Here is a 16,014-nt window from a genome sequence, read left to right on the forward strand (position 1 = left end):
TGTACCCCTCTGATAAGTGTTAATAGGCACGGCTCCCACGGCCGAAAGCTATGAAATACACAATGTCATTTAGAAAGTGGTCACATGTAACATATGTTATATTTGGGATTACACTTTCTTAGTAAAGTACAGATTCTAGCACTTTTACTCTTTACTAAGAAAGTGTAATCCCAAATATAACATACGTTACATTTGACCACTTTCTGAAATGACATTGTGTATTCCATGGGACACAACGCCGAGTTTCGTGATTTCGTGCACATCTGACACTGCAGCTGGTCCAGTCAACAGTTCTGTACAATTTGACGTCTTCTTGAAACGATCGTCGCTACGATTCACTTAATTCACAATTTAATTCGACCTTTAATCTCGCGATCTCCATTCCACATACACTAAACCGTCCCGATGATTCAACAGCCATACAGCAGCTATTCAACAGGCTTGTGGGAACCCGAACAAATACTCCAGACGCTGTTTACCCAAGCGTGCAGCCAATCACTCAGATGCAACAGCAAAAAATGACCACAACAAAAGCCTCTACCTGTACTGTCTACCTGTAAACACCATCTCTGTGTCATTGATTGTTGTGGACAGACGCACCTGCTATAATCTTCTTAGCAAACAAATCCATTGTTTTCTTTGCAGTTATGTGCAATCAGCACCATATCTCTGCCCCTGTCCCCAGTGAGTTTCATAAGGCATTCATGAATAATTGCTTGAATAATTACAGCTGGTTGTGGTTATTGCAGGTTGGTGTGGTGGTGGGTTATGAGTCAGGGAACAGGATGCACTTGCCCCTTTCCCATAGCAAGCCCAACGATTCCATTGCTATACACTATTGATTCATTCGATACATCAATCTATGGAAACGTGTCGGCGCCACTGTATGAACCGTCCACTCAGGACTCAATTAGCTCCGCGTGTTTCTTTTGTACGACAGTAGACGCTGGTTTTTATTACATTTGAATTGCGTCAACACGACATATTGTTGAAGTCAACCTGATCAGTGCTTTGTTAAAGATTTGTCTGCGCGAGTATTTAGGAATTGTGTTGAGTCTGGTGTTCCATACATACAAGCTTCTCACTACACAGACTGCTCCCAGTAAACGTTGCCCTGTCGGAGTCAAGTGTGGGCCTCTGTGATACGATCAAACACCGCGTTTAGTGGACTTAGGTGGACTACGATACCTTCCAGGATGAATCTGAATGGATACTGCGTCTTCAGCCTGGTCCTGGCGTGGATTGTTGCAGCTGAGAGCAAAGGTGGGTGAAATGACTTAACTTGCAGGTGACATTTGAAAATGTAGTAGAATCGATTTGTCTCAAGAGCAAGACTATATCTGACCAAGCGTAGTATAAGTATTTTACTGATATTTTGTCGATGCATGTTATATATAAACTATATATTATATATAGATATTACATATCTACCCGTCCTGCCATACATGTCAGTCTGTAGGCGTTGTGGAAGTATATTTAAGTGGCCTATGTCAATGTATCCGCCTTATGGTATCACTGTTGTGTAAACACATGGCAAGAGGTCAGCGTATTATGTAGACGGTGAAATCAAACAGTGTTTTCTTACCGCTCTAATGCCAGTGAAACCCTTTAAGAATGAATCAGGGTGTAATTAAAGTAAATCTTTCAACAGGCTGGAATTTAGACGCGGCAGGTGTGCGCTCAGGTATACCTGAACAAACTCGCTGTTTCCTTTAGGCTGCTCTTACACAGGTGACATATTAGTTTTAAAACCTATAGAAAACACATGAATGCGTCTTCCGGAATGAAAGGTTAGCCTTTGGCGCGTTCTGTTTGAGTAATCCACTGGTTAACAGTGACGAGGAAAGAGTATTTGAAGTATTAGTGTATATTAGTCCGGAGTCTCTTGGCATGGCGTGCATGTATTGAGTCGAGGTGGTATAGACGATGTAGGTTCACGGAGGGCCTTGTGGATACAATACCATTGATTACATGATAAATCTCCGACAATGTGCTTTAATGTGATTGCAGAACGTTGTAGTATGGAACGATCCAGATGTACGGCTGTATCATCGAGTGTAAACCTATAACGTACGATCCGTATTACATGCGTAACTTTATTAACTGTTCTCCGGGCCAGTACGATACGAATAAAACGCCACCGTCACACAGTACATGGAGTTTTCATTAAATTTTACATGTACAACATGTAATGCCCGACGAAACGGCACGTGAGACACTCATTCTTAAATAAAGTGAGTGAGTGAGTATGGTTTTACGCCGCTTTTAGCAACATTCCAGCAGTATGACGACAGGACAATTAAAAGAAATGGGCTTCACACACTGTACCCATGTGGGGATCGACCCCGGGTTTCAGTCGTGGCGATTGAACGCTTTGACCACTAGACTACCCCACCGCTCCTCAAATGAAGTACCAGTTAGGAGTCCTGAAGTTCAAGATAGAGAATGTGCAAAAAACAACGTCAGTTAAGTGCCCCACAGTGCTACAGGGTGGATGAAAGGTGTACAAAATAACAAAACTGAAAGCACCAAAGGGTATACATTCAGCACACAGAAACATACATAGGATATTAATATTGACTGAGTCTGAACATTGGTGAGATTGTGTCAGCTGATGCTTTACACTACGACAGGCCATGTCGTCTAAGACGTCGCGATTTTCTAAACAGAGTTGCGTCCCCAGGGCGTGCCAGGATCCTGTGATCGTGGTTCCGAATCCCGAGTGGACGCAGTTATGTTTCTTGGTTAGTGAGTACCCGCGCTTGCTGGTTTCATCAAAACGGTGAACGTCTGAGATCTGCTCCACCTTACTAACACCGTCCGCTAACACGCAATAATATACATGTAACTGGAAGAATGTTCCAAGCTACGTAAACCCAGCTCTGTCAGTCTTACTTTGTACTGTCGCTCCGTTTGTTGCATTCCAAGCTGAAGTGTCCTTGGAATGACATTATTGGAACCTATTTGTCGAGAGAGGGTGCAAAGAAGGGTGTTAGGGGGACCCATCTGTCAGACTAACGAGCGGACGCCATCACACCCCACGCCGTGGCAAGGACAGAAATCACTCCGTGGGATGATTAATCTATCATTCGCTGGTTGCCAGGTCTTCCTATCGAACCAGGCATAATGGGACTTGTTAGCTTTTAATAAAGCGAAAAGATATTAACTTTATCAGTTCATGTGAAATTAATGATATAAGGGGAAATGAATGACATTTGGAAGAATGCTGAATACAGTACTTTCAGTTTGATTTTATTCCTCGGTGATGTATGCATGACGCTGAAAGTCATATCGAACTTGTTACCATGGTAACTGTAACTAACACTTATTGTGCGACTTTTATTGTACTTTAATAAATTATATATCGAGATACCCTGGATTGCGACAACACCCTAAAAAATAACGCGTTCATTTCGATGTACCGCAAAACGTCGGCATCTGACGGTGGATGAAGCCGCGGGTTATATCTATGACGTCACTGTGAATAAAGAAGTGATAACCACGCGTCACTGTGTTGCTGTCGCCCACGATGGCGTGTACGAGACTGTACAATATTAATGTGTTCTTGAGTCAGCTCAAAATGTCAGACTATACAGTTTCTACAGATACATGTATGTACAAAAGAGATTATGAGTGAATTTGTCTGTAGGCGAAACTTTCTGTTTCCCGATAATGTCGGAAGTAGGCATTGGAATCTATTGCAAGGAGTATATAGATATATGATATATATATTATCGATATACCATATTTGTCTCACCTGTCCTTGTTCACAAGTGCTATCCGATGTATTGTATTCTTGGCAAGGTGTCAATCTGATAAACGTCTTGTTCTTCTTCTTCATCTTCTTGTCTACATTGACAGATATTGAAATGGACATACTATATTGAATTGGGGTTATCAGATATCATTTTGCCACAACATGTTAGAATAACAAAAAAGTCTTTTTTTAGAAAATCATTTGTTCGAATGAATATTAACTGTGGCCAGACAATGGCCTTAATATCACATGATCATCAGTATGATCCCTCTCCATGTGATCCTAGCGTCCAGGGTCCCGTTTCTCAAAGCAATCGTAGCACTAAGGTGATCGTAACTCCCATACTTTAGCATAGACTTACGGCAGTCGTAGCGCTACAGTCGCTTTGAGGAACGGGGCCCTTGCATGCACATCCAATAACTGTATGTTGGAGAAATCGTGTTGGTTTGAAACACTTTGTCAGATCACGGAGTCATGCGTTTCCAGTTTCGTTTTATCAATTGTTCGTATTGGAGTACATTTAAATTTAACACGTTAAATGTCTTAAGATCTATTAGCGTCTGATACAGCAAACAGTGCAACGATTTCAATCCTGCTCATATAACTTCACTATCTCCTCTCACCCTACCCCAAAATGTGAGCCGTACTCCATTGAATTTGGAATAGTATCTTTCGTGTTAGTTAGAATTCATATTCAAAACAAAAATGACAATGTCATTTATAAGGGACGCTGAAAGGGACATTTTGTGACGGGTAACTGTTAAAAAATTGATCCCGTTTAAAAAGAGACTCAGTACAAAGACAGCCCAGAATCAGGAGTGTTTCTTTGCCAGCGCGTGAAACTTGCCGTTTCCGGCCGGGAATAATATATGTGTCACACTGTCACGGAACATCCCGTGTGACGTCGCGAACGATGACGCACGTCCGTAAATGAGGGTGGATGTGTTTTTCACTCAAGTAAAGGACCTTTGAAGTTGGTACCAAATGTGTTGGAACTATTTATCAGAATGGTCTCAATGATATTCTGCAGAGGGTCTAATTCCGCCAGAAATGCCGATGTGGTACATTTGTGGTTAAGGTCACTCTGACCCTCGAAAGCAATTACACCATCTTAATAGTGATCCCCAGGACATTACAATGTCTGCGTTCAAAGAGACTGTCGGAATATCTTATATCAAGATTAAGGAGGAATTGGCGCCATATTCATAAAGTTTTCAGACAGCCAAATGTTCTCCAGACGCCCGCCATCATATACGCAAATCCTCGACATCTTTATTGAAATAAGAAACACGTACAGAGAGACATCCCCGTAGTTGTCGTTAATACCAAGTCCTGCTGACGTCGGTACTAAGAACTACTGATTGAAATCAGCTTCTTCGTTTGACCTTTGAAAGAATCTTTTTCACCTCGGTAATATCTGTCGTATAAATATTTCATATTCACCTTTCCCGGAGCCATCATGTCGAGCTGACTGAGTCAGGAACGTCAGAGTGAAGGATGTTGGCAAGACTAGCTTCATCCTCACCAGGCAATTGTATACTTACATTAAGAAAAAAAGTCAGTCATCCTATTCCATCTGCTTCAGTTCAAGTATTATGTATCTGTACATTTTGCCTATCTGTTAATGTTTCGTACACAAGCACAGAAAATCGTTTCATTGGCGAAAAGACACAAGTATTGATCCATCTGAGATCAGGTTACGGTGGCAGAACAGGGAGTTCAAGGACTTCATGCATAACTAAAGTGTTTGTAACTTCGCCATGATGGTGAAGCATGTATGCCATACGCTATACTGGGTAGTATTCCGAGGAGTAGTTGCGTCCCCTGGACGTGTCAGGATACCCTGACTTATTATGAAACTAGGTTTGTGAGCTCCATACCAGTGCATCACTTTCCGATGTCCTGCAACGTCGTGATATTGATGACAAAAGAGGGACTCCCCACGGTATGACTGATGACCTGTTATATATGTCATATACACTCATCGAAACTATCATATATGTAACATATATTATAACATACATAAATATATATACGATTGATAGCAAACGGTGGCTTGTCATTAAAAAAATCATTGAAAAATGAACCATAAAGATAAAATAATTAGTGACAAACCGCAAAATGCATGAACATAATGGAGGACAAACAGCCAGAAAATAGGACCTGATATGGCCAGTGGCCCTTCTGAACAGAGTCCGATTATTTCATGGTTCTATATCTAATCTAAGAGAAATGGCATAACCGGATGTTCTTAACTTTATTTGAGTAGAATAAATTCAGTTGTCGAAGCCGGAAAATCATCGTAACAGGTACAAATAGGAGTCGTTTGAATGTTAGATTCCTTTTTCATTAAAGTGAGCTTTTATATAATAACCACTTGTCGAGATGAAACTTCATCTAATTTCATCAAATATTGTCCGATTAAAAATCAAACATATATGAGCTTGTATTTACTTTTATCCAATGACCATATTGATTTTCCCGTAACTTCAACCTGGGAGATGATATTTTATTTATATATATATTGCTGTTATAGGCGATACAAAATCGATCTGAGTAATTTCTATAACTTTTTTCATCCTGTAAAAGGGTTCGGTCTGTTTGTTTTCCCAAGTGTAAAAACGACTGGCGTTATTTTGTTCGTGCCATTCAAAGCAGTGCCGAACCCCAAATCAATGATCATGTGTAATATGTCACGAAACCCAGCAGCATAGGGGTTAACATGCAGCCACATCAATCAGACCAAACTCAATTATTAAGCACACTTGAATGCATTAACCCTCCAGTGCTAATTAAGCCTTGTTGTCAATCGATAGTTTCGTGCCATTCTGCAGTACTGGTGGAATGGGGATCTTGGAAACAATAAACTTGAATCTTGTTGATTGTATTGTCACCGAGGGGAACACGTTCCCCCCGATTTAAACCAGTGGTGAATGGATTAGGGACGGAACACATAGAGTCTGGAGAGGATTATTTGGCGGGAGTGTCAACGAGTTGAGAATAATTTATAGTTTAAAAAACTCGTTTAAGACAGGCACGCAAAGACAACAAAGGTGCGGTTGCCAATGAAGATGGCTCTTCCCGACACAACCTCTTCGTTCCATATACAAAGGTGCGACAACCATTGATGAAAGCCAAATTATACTTCTGCTGTAGAATCTAGGGTAGCCTAGATGTCTAAAGTTTGCTGGTCGTGTCGACGTCGCTGGTCGATTCCCAGTTTGGCTTCAAAGTCAGAAGCCTAGTCTTGTTTGAGTTATTGTTATATTGCCAAACTATGGCCACTCGCTCCACACTGGCACCGCAACTCCTCTGTATGTTTTCTGAGTTAGAATGGGTCACCTACAACACATATTCAAAAGCTGACGTGGATAAGCTTAATGACTCAGCTGATAGTGGTACCTGGAAGGAGGTTGCTTATAGTATCAATCATCTGTTTGTCTGGTCCACGGATTCCATTGTTGGTCGTCAATCTGCCGTCATATGTATGTGGTTTTGCTGAGCGAAGCATTAAACCAATCAAAGACAATACATACGGATTCTTAAGGTCCGTTGGTCGGGCTTGTGGTAAGAGTGTTCAACAACATGGATTAAATTTCATTCATTTACTTAGCAGGACTGATATACATGTAAATTGGAGATTTAGATATGTACACTCTGAAACTAAGAGGACAAACGTTGGATTCAATTTTGATTATAACGATATATATTGAGAAGATGTATTGTGTTGGGATGTTCAGTTGCAGATAAACGTCGATTGTTCTTTGCTTGACGTATGATTGCTTCTGTCTGTAATATACCTTAGTACAGTGATGGATTTATACTCTTTAAAAGGATACTCGGAATTATATTAAAATTTACAAAATTGTAAGATACATTAGTCTTTAGTTATAGTTGTAACAATGATCATAATAAACGATTTTGAAACACAAATGTCCGTGAGTGAAGTTTGATGGTGGATGAAGATGGCAATTTTTGTTCGGTAATGCGTGAATCCGTCACGATGTGTCAAGTATGTATTCACCCAACGAGACATACTGTCTGTCATACTCCGCGCTTGGCCAAGGTCAGTCGACGTGACCTATGCGGCTGACGCACCTATCACGTGCTGGGTGTCAGCGAGGACTGGGTTCAATGTTGGCCGTGGTATTCTGTGAACGTTGTGCTGTAGGAGGTGAACCTGTATGCTCCGTGCATGCTCACCATGTACATGTAGTCCAGAAACGTTGATCAAGTAAAAACGTTGATCAACTAAAAAACAACACGTGACCAAAGACGATCACCACAGCTGTCGACGTTGTGTACATCACTGAAGTCTCTTGGCAGTTTGACCATTCGTAAGGACGGTAAAACATGTGGCCTTCGAACACTGACTTCTTACTGACTGGACCGTTACGGGTTGTGTAGCAGTCTGAAAGTTTGCAGCCCTCTGATTCCCAGTTTGAGCTCTGTTTCTGATCAGTCCATCCTGTGACCTTGTTGTTGGTCTGGGGCGCACTGAACGGGTTGTCAACGTTCTGGGTTTGTCAACGTTCTGGGATTGTTGGTGCCTGTTACAGTCTGTTTACTGGCGTCTTCACGCCAACCTCAATATTTGGTATAAACATATCTGTCATGATCCCTTTGACTGACTGACTGAGTGTTGTTTTACGCCGTTTTTAGCAATATTCCAGCAATATCACGGCGGGGGACACCAGAAATGTGCTTCACAAATTGTACCCATGTGGGGAATAGAACCCGGGCCTTCGGCGTGACGAGCGAACGCTTTAACCACTAGGCAACCCCACCGCCCCTGATCCCTTTGAAGAGTATAAGAACTGATGTGAGCAACGCAAGCGAAACAAAACAACAATTTCAACTTCTTGTGGGCAGAATATCCAATCATTATGGTTTGATGTGATGAATCGCTGTCAAAAGATCTTAAGCCTGGTACATATAGCCTATTATAAAACAAAACTTCGCTGGGTTATGACGGTGTCCCATAGATGTGTCGACTGGCATTGTTTTTCACGTTATTGACCCCTGGACCTAAATGTATGATTGTTTAGGCCACAGTCTGTATGAGCAACATCACGAACCCAGATCTGTCTCAGGAAAGCGTTGGGGTCTGGAAACCAATTATATCCTATAATCCTCTCGTGGTTTCAGTGTTTGCAGACTAGTGTGCAGAACAATAACTTTGGTCGGGAAGTCAAGGATATATTTCTATTTCGACATAACGACTTGTCTTTCAGCTTCGCGGGCAAGGTTTAACAGGTCCTTGGAATTCTACTTGCACCGTGACTGTCGTACGTCAATGGTCACCTATTAGTTTGTCAATCGTAGCTGCTGTCTGTATAGCTATTAGTAAAAGTTGGGAACATATCTCACCTGTCAATTTGGAATACGATCTACTTACATATTCTGATAAATCCAAAATGGCGTTGGGGTAGGTTTGTGGTTACAGCGCTTGTTCGTTGGGTTCAGTTCCAGATTTGGGTATCAGCCGGTTAGTTAGACACCAGTTAGTTAGACACCAGTTAGTCAGACACCGCCTTCATACAGCCGCAATATCGCGGCGCTAAACACCAAACAAACCATGTGTGGATCCCATGCCTGGTCTCCTCCGCAGGGATATTTGTTGAATATTGCTCTAGTAAAACTACACTTACTCTCCAATTCTCTTATAAACTCGAGTTACTATATTAAGAAAATAAAAAAAAGGAAATAGGTATTCTCAGTCGCGTTCCAACTATCCATTCGACATACAAGTTAATGCAAACAATTTTTTGAACTTACGTTATTAAAGAACTAATGACACAATGTCCCAAACATGTGGTACATGTTTGACACAAGTAATCATACATTTTGGAATGCAATATCACCGCATATGTTAAGGATGAAGGATGACACATCTCGCTATTGGCAAATACACACGCTGCTGAAACCGTTGCCAGCTGATGACGCTGTAACAGCAACGTTGTGGTCGTCCTGCCGTCGGCGTTGATGCATTTAGATAAGAATCTTGCTTGATTAACTTGTGCTGAGCTGTAAGAAGAACATGTTTCATGATCGATATGCTTGCAATATGATCAGTACACAGCTTTGCCTCATATTGTCTGAAGGTTATGATATGATGGTGGCGTGCGTGATTGCTTGGCATTAAAGGAAGTCATCAAGTGGTTCCCAAATGTTCACGAACCTAACGTAACACGTGACCTAATTACTTCCCAGTAAAATTCCCTTTCTTACAAGTGTTAGAACTACCCAGTATGGTGGTATTTAAAAATGGAAAACCAAGACAAACCAATTGACGTTAAATCGCTTGATAACGCATGCCTTTTTCTGGGAGAAGTTGAAGTTTTGCTAAATCAATAGTTTCAGGATCATCGATGGATGTGATCAAGTCTGGATATATATTGTCTGGAACCGGAACCAGTTGCCACTTCAAGATGGCGGAAAATGGACATATGCAGTTACCTCCCTTAGCTGTTAATACTGTGTAAAATACTGAAGCAGTCCAGTGGTTATGGCTTTGAACACAATCCATATGATATGTAACGGGGGTGGGGGCACACACTAGTAGTTACAGCCTTCCCTCTTAACGCCTAAGGCCCGGGATTGCTCCCCAACATGTGCACACTGCAGGAAGTATAATTATTGATATTTCTGGAATTTTGCTCACAGCGGCGTAAAACCATATTTGTTTACAAAGTGGATGACCATCATCCTCTCTCATACTCTTGTTTGGCTACCCAGATGACCAAGTCGTCGTCCATATATTTACCAGATATGATCCAATACAATGCTGAGGTTGGCAGAATATTCCCATATCCATGGTACCAACTGTCTCTGAACTGTATCATAGCGGACGCTGTGGCTGGACCCCCATTGTTCCTTTATATCTTTGTTAGTGACAAACAGTTCAAGATCTTCCTTTAAAGTGGGGAGGTATGATCGTTTACGTCCTTTAGGATACAAGACAATGATGACTGATGGCGCTTAGCCTCTATTTAAGTGTTCAACATTGGTCTTGATCCGTTAAATAATGGGCACGTATAGCCAGCAATGGTATAAATTGTCCCTTGATGCCTATAATAATCTAATTAGCGTCTAGCTGTGTGGTTCAGATAGGAATGGTGGCTTCAACACCGCCGTCTCTCGCCGCATGTTGCGGTCACCCTTATGTTACATCAAGGTCATTTGCTTTGTGGTCTGTTGCAGGAAAGGTCACGTGTTTCCGGAAAGTCAAGGCCAACGGGAAGTGTGCAGGGCTGGTCCGGAAAGGCTCGTTCGAGACCTCAGCCTCCTGTTGTCAGAAGTGGGATGGATATGCCCTCAGGAAGGTACAGGAAGTTGCTCTCTTGACTACAGAATCATGACACATCTAGTTAGACTAACAGCTAGTCTCTGAAATGAACATATTTTACAGAAAAAACGTTTATAAATTAAAATAATATAAAAAGGTGCCCAGAGACTTTCTTAATTTTCAGAACTTGAAACTGTGGTCATCTAGACTTGCCACACATTCTAGACTTGCATGGGCTATATTGGGTATAATTATTTCAAGGTTTGTACGACAGACTAGGATCTCGGGTATAAGCGAGGTACTGTCGCTGACGTAGTATCAGTTTCTACTGCAGCCCAGCGTCGTCTAAAGCGCCGCAAATCACTGTCCAGAGTTGCGTGTCTAAGGTTTGCCGGGCGGTGGGGGTGGCCTGGTGGTTAAACGTCCATGCATCACGCCGAAGACCCGGGTTCGATTCCCCACCATGGTGCAATGTGAAACCCATTTCTGGTGTAACCCGCTGTGATAATGCTGGAATATTGATAAGGCGACGTAAAACCATACCCACTCACTCACTCATCAGGATCCGCGGATCTTGGGATCGAATCCGCCCCGGATTAATCCTCAGTATCTCGTAACTGTATTAATCGCTGTAGGTTGTTTTCAGCACTGTAGTAAACAGATGCTCGTAACGTGTGGTTTTCGGCTTATGCCCCAGACCAATAACATGAAAAGTCACGATTCTTCCCAACTCAGTGGAATGCCAGAGTACAGTAGATACTACTCCTGATGGTAATTTGTCTGATATGTAGTAAAACGCTATTTATTATTGCAAGCACGGAGAACACCCAAATAAATCGACTGATATGTTTCTGCTTATTGCCTATTCCTTGCAAACGAGGATTTTATGACGCCCAAGTATTTCTCTACGATTGATTGTTCCCTAATTTACTTCGTGACGGACGTCAATGTGTCTCTAGTAAGGCGAAACATTTCATGGCAACGTTAATCGGTCGTTTCAAATTCGTGAGATTTTATTTTCAGTGTAAATGGAATTTCAAATGAGATCATGTAAATTAAAGAACGCATTTTTTTCAGCAAAAAGTGGGCAAGAACCGGTTTAAGTGTACTCCGTGTGTTGGTAAAACACACAGGGAAAGCAAGCGCCAGAAGAAGAAGCTGCAGAAATTACGGAAAGAGAAACATCCCAAGAAGGAGAGGAAGGTAAAGCCCACAGTGGAGACGCAGACTGCTGAGCCGGTCGTCGTCGTCAAACCCAAAGAGTCGTGGTATGAACCGTCCAAGAGAACAGATGTATCGTGTAAGTTGACAGAAAGGAACCTTGTGTTACGCCGCTGTAGATCTCTTGTAGGCTTGTGGTTTTCATTCGGAGATACAAACCCAGGACAACTCCGTGAGGAGCTACAGCACTATCCACTGGGCCAGTCCACGCACATAAAAGTCTACGAATCTAAAACAAGTGTATGTGTAGATTTATAAACTGACATATTTTTAATTACAAGTGTGGAAAATCTACACGTAAAATCACATTCTTGGCCTCTATGCCCACTTGTACCCCACCTGTTCCACGCATGGTCGGAACCGATCCGATATAACGAATTCTGTCTACACAATGTCAGTAACGCTAAGTAGTAATCAACCCGGTCTACACAATTATTTCATCCCTCATGTCTTGATATACTGAAGGCCCGTGAAGATCAGGGTTAGAAATTGATCTTCAGTAACCAATGCTTGTTGTAAGAGGCAACTAACGGGATCGGGTGGTCATACTCGCTGACTTGGTGATACATGTCATCGTATCCCAATTGCGCAGATCGATGCTCATGCTGTTGATCAATGGATTGTCTGGTCCAGACTCGATTATTTACAGACTGCCGCCATATAGCTGGAATATTCCTGAGTGCGGCGGAAAACTAAACTCACTCACTCACTCACTCACTGATATACTGAATACTGATCACAGCAGAGTTGAACCCAACTCACTCACTACCTTACATGAGCGGGACAGGGACATGACCCACTGGTACAAATGTTGGCTCTTCCCAAGGAAGGTCTGAGTTCGATTCACTCATTCCACTGACTCACTCAATCACTTAGGCATTTCTAGAATACAGAGTCGTGCATCTTCCTCCGAATAATATCCAGGGATGCTTAAATCAGTCCACTTAGCTCTTCATCAGCGTCCAAACGGCTTCATTCGAGACCTCGGTTGAGACTCGCTTCCCATTCTTCCATCACCAGTAGTTGGCAGCCCCCGAGATTCACGTCATTTAGCTGGAATTTATTTCGGCATGACAAGGGGTAAGGGTTTATTAATGTCTTGAGCGGGCAGAGTATCTATTAGCCTGAGGTGGAACTGTTCGCCTACCAAGCAGGCAGTTGAAGCAGCTAGGGACATATTATAGGTAATTCGGTTTGAGTTGAGATTTCCCTCTCCACTCGAAAAGGTCACAATATTAACGGGAAAACAGTCCGTGGTTATCCCCCACGTTCACCAGCTTTATTACATATTCTAGATGTCACGAGAACTGCATGTATAAATTGGAATGTCATTTTATGTATTCCATGCGGTGATATATCGTTGAACTGTCTGAACTAAACAGGAATCTGAAACAGGAATCTGTGATCTCATCTTTGACAATCTTCAGCATGTTCAATTGGCCGTGTGAGTGAGTGGCGGATGTTTACTGTATTCGGCAATATATTGTTCTATAAATATCCGGTCTTGACGGGCCTCCTCGTTAATACAGTGAAATCTATTCCCATCAGACACCTACAGTAATGTCCTCTCTCCCCTGCCACCTACAGTAATGTCCTCTCTCACCTGACTCCTACAGTAGTGTCCTCTCTCCCCTGACTCCTGCAGTAATGTCCTCTCTGCCCTGGCTCCTGCAGTAATGTACTCTCTCCCCTGGCTCCTGCAGTAGTGTCCTCTCTCCCCTGGCTTCTGTAATAATGTCCTCTCTACCCTGGCTCCTGCAGCAATGTCCTCTCTCCCATGCCCCCTGCAGTAATGTCCTCTCTACCCTGGCTCCTGCAGTAATGTCCTCTCTCCCCTGGCTTCTGTAATAATGTCCTCTCTCCCCTGGCTCCTGCAGTAATGTCCTCTCTCCCCTGCCACCTACAGTAATGTCCTCTCTCCCCTGACTCCTACAGTAGTGTCCTCTCTCCCCTGGCTCCTGCAGTAATGTCCTCTCTCCCTGCCTCCTGCAGTAATGTCCTCTCTCCCCTGGCTTCTGCATGTCCTCTCTCTTCCCTGGCTCCTGCAGTAATGTCCTCTCTCCCCTGCCTCCTGCAGTAATGTCCTCTCTCCCCTGGCTCCTGCAGTAATGTCCTCTCTCCCCTGGCTCCTGTAGTAATGTCCTCTCTCCCCTGCCTCCTGCAGTAATGTCCTCTCTCCCCTGGCTCCTGCAGTAATGTCCTCTCTCCCCTGGCTCCTGTAGTAATGTCCTCTCTCCCCTGCCTCCTACAGTAATGTCCTCTCTCACCTGACTCCTACAGTAGTGTCCTCTCTCCCCTGGCTCCTGCAGTAATGTCCTCTCTCCCCTGCCTCCTGCAGTAATGTCCTCTCTCCCCTGGCTCCTGCAGTAATGTCCTCTCTCCCCTGGCTCCTGCAGTAATGTCCTCTCTCCCCTGCCTCCTGCAGTAATGTCCTCTCTCCCCTGGCTCCTGCAGTAATGTCCTCTCTCCCCTGGCTTCTGTAATAATGTCCTCTCTCCCCTGGCTCCTGCAGTGTGTCCTCTCTCCCTGCCTCCTGCAGTAATGTCCTCTCCCCTGGCTCCCAGTAATGTCCTCTCTCCCTGGCTCCTGCAGTAATGTCCTCTCTCCCCTGGCTCCTGTGTAATGTCCTCTCTCCCCCTGGCTCCTGCAGTAATGTCCTCTCTCCCCTGGCCTCCTGCAGTAATGTCCTCTCTCCCCTGGCTCCTGCAGTAATGTCCCTATCCCCTGGCTCCTGTAATGTCCCTCTCTCCCTGGCTCCTGCAGTAATGTCCTCTCTCTCCCCTGGCTCCTACAGTAATGTCCTCTCTTCCCTGGCTCCTACAGTAATGTCCTCTCTCCCCTGCCTCCTGCAGTAATGTCCTCTCTTCCCTGCCTCCTGCAGTAGTGTCCTCTCTCCCCTGACTCCTGCAGTAATGTCCTCTCTCCCCTGCCTCCTGCAGTAGTGTCCTCTCTCCCCTGCCTCCTGCAGTAATGTCCTCTCTCCCCTGCCTCCTGCAGTAATGTCCTCTCTCCCCTGGCTCCTGCAGTAATGTCCTCTCTCCCCTGGCTTCTGTAATAATGTCCTCTCTCCCCTGGCTCCTGCAGTAATGTCCTCTCTCCCCTGGCTCCTGCAGTAATGTCCTCTCTCCCCTGGCTCCTGCAGTAATGTCCTCTCTCCCCTGGCTCCTGCAGTAGTGTCCTCTCTCCCTGGCTCCTCAGTAATGTCCTCTCTCCCCTGCCTCCTGCAGTAATGTCCTCTCTCCCTGGCTCCAACAGTAATGTCCTCCTATCCCCTGGCTTCTGTAATGTGTCCTCTCTCCCCTGGCTCCTGCAGTAATGTCCTCTCTCCTGCCTCCTGCAGTAATGTCCTCTCCCCTGCCTCCTGCAGTAATGTCCTCTCCCCTGCCTCCTGCAGTAATGTCCTCTCCCCTGGCTCCTGCAGTGTGTCCTCTCCCCTGGCTTCTGTAATAATGTCCTCTCTCCCCTGCCTCCTGCAGTAATGTCCTCTCTCCCCTGGATCCTGCAGTAATGTCCTCTCTCCCCTGCCTCCTGCAGTAATGTCCTCTCTCCCCTGGCTCCTGCAGTAATGTCCTCTCTCCCCTGGCTCCTGCAGTAAAGTCCTCTCTCCCCTGCCTCCTGCAGTAATGTCCTCTCTCCCCTGGCTCCTGCAGTAGTGTCCTCTCTCCCCTGCCTCCTGCAGTAGTGTGCTCTCTTCCGTGGATCCTACAGTAGTGTCCTCTCTACCCTGGCTCCTGCAGTAGTGTCCTCT

General features: G+C 44.1%; 1 protein-coding gene across 2 annotated transcripts in view; it reads left to right on the forward strand.

The window, feature by feature from the left end:
- Window positions 1-796: 796 nt before the first annotated feature.
- Window positions 797-16,014, forward strand: part of LOC124269227 (coadhesin-like) — a 40,657-nt gene continuing 25,439 nt past the window's right edge. The window contains exons 1-3 of one of the 2 annotated variants that reach the window (XM_046704242.1): window positions 797-1,263; window positions 10,961-11,082; window positions 12,123-12,345. In XM_046704242.1, the coding sequence (XP_046560198.1) occupies window positions 1,197-1,263; window positions 10,961-11,082; window positions 12,123-12,345 (412 nt within the window). In that variant the 5' untranslated portion in view covers window positions 797-1,196. The remainder of the gene's footprint in view (window positions 1,264-10,960; window positions 11,083-12,122; window positions 12,346-16,014) is intronic. The other variant, XM_046704243.1, reaches the window with a different exon arrangement.

The sequence above is a fragment of the Haliotis rubra genome, unplaced genomic scaffold (assembly GCF_003918875.1).
Source record: "Haliotis rubra isolate DU_JTF1 unplaced genomic scaffold, ASM391887v1 Scf143, whole genome shotgun sequence".
Taxonomy (NCBI): domain Eukaryota; kingdom Metazoa; phylum Mollusca; class Gastropoda; order Lepetellida; family Haliotidae; genus Haliotis; species Haliotis rubra.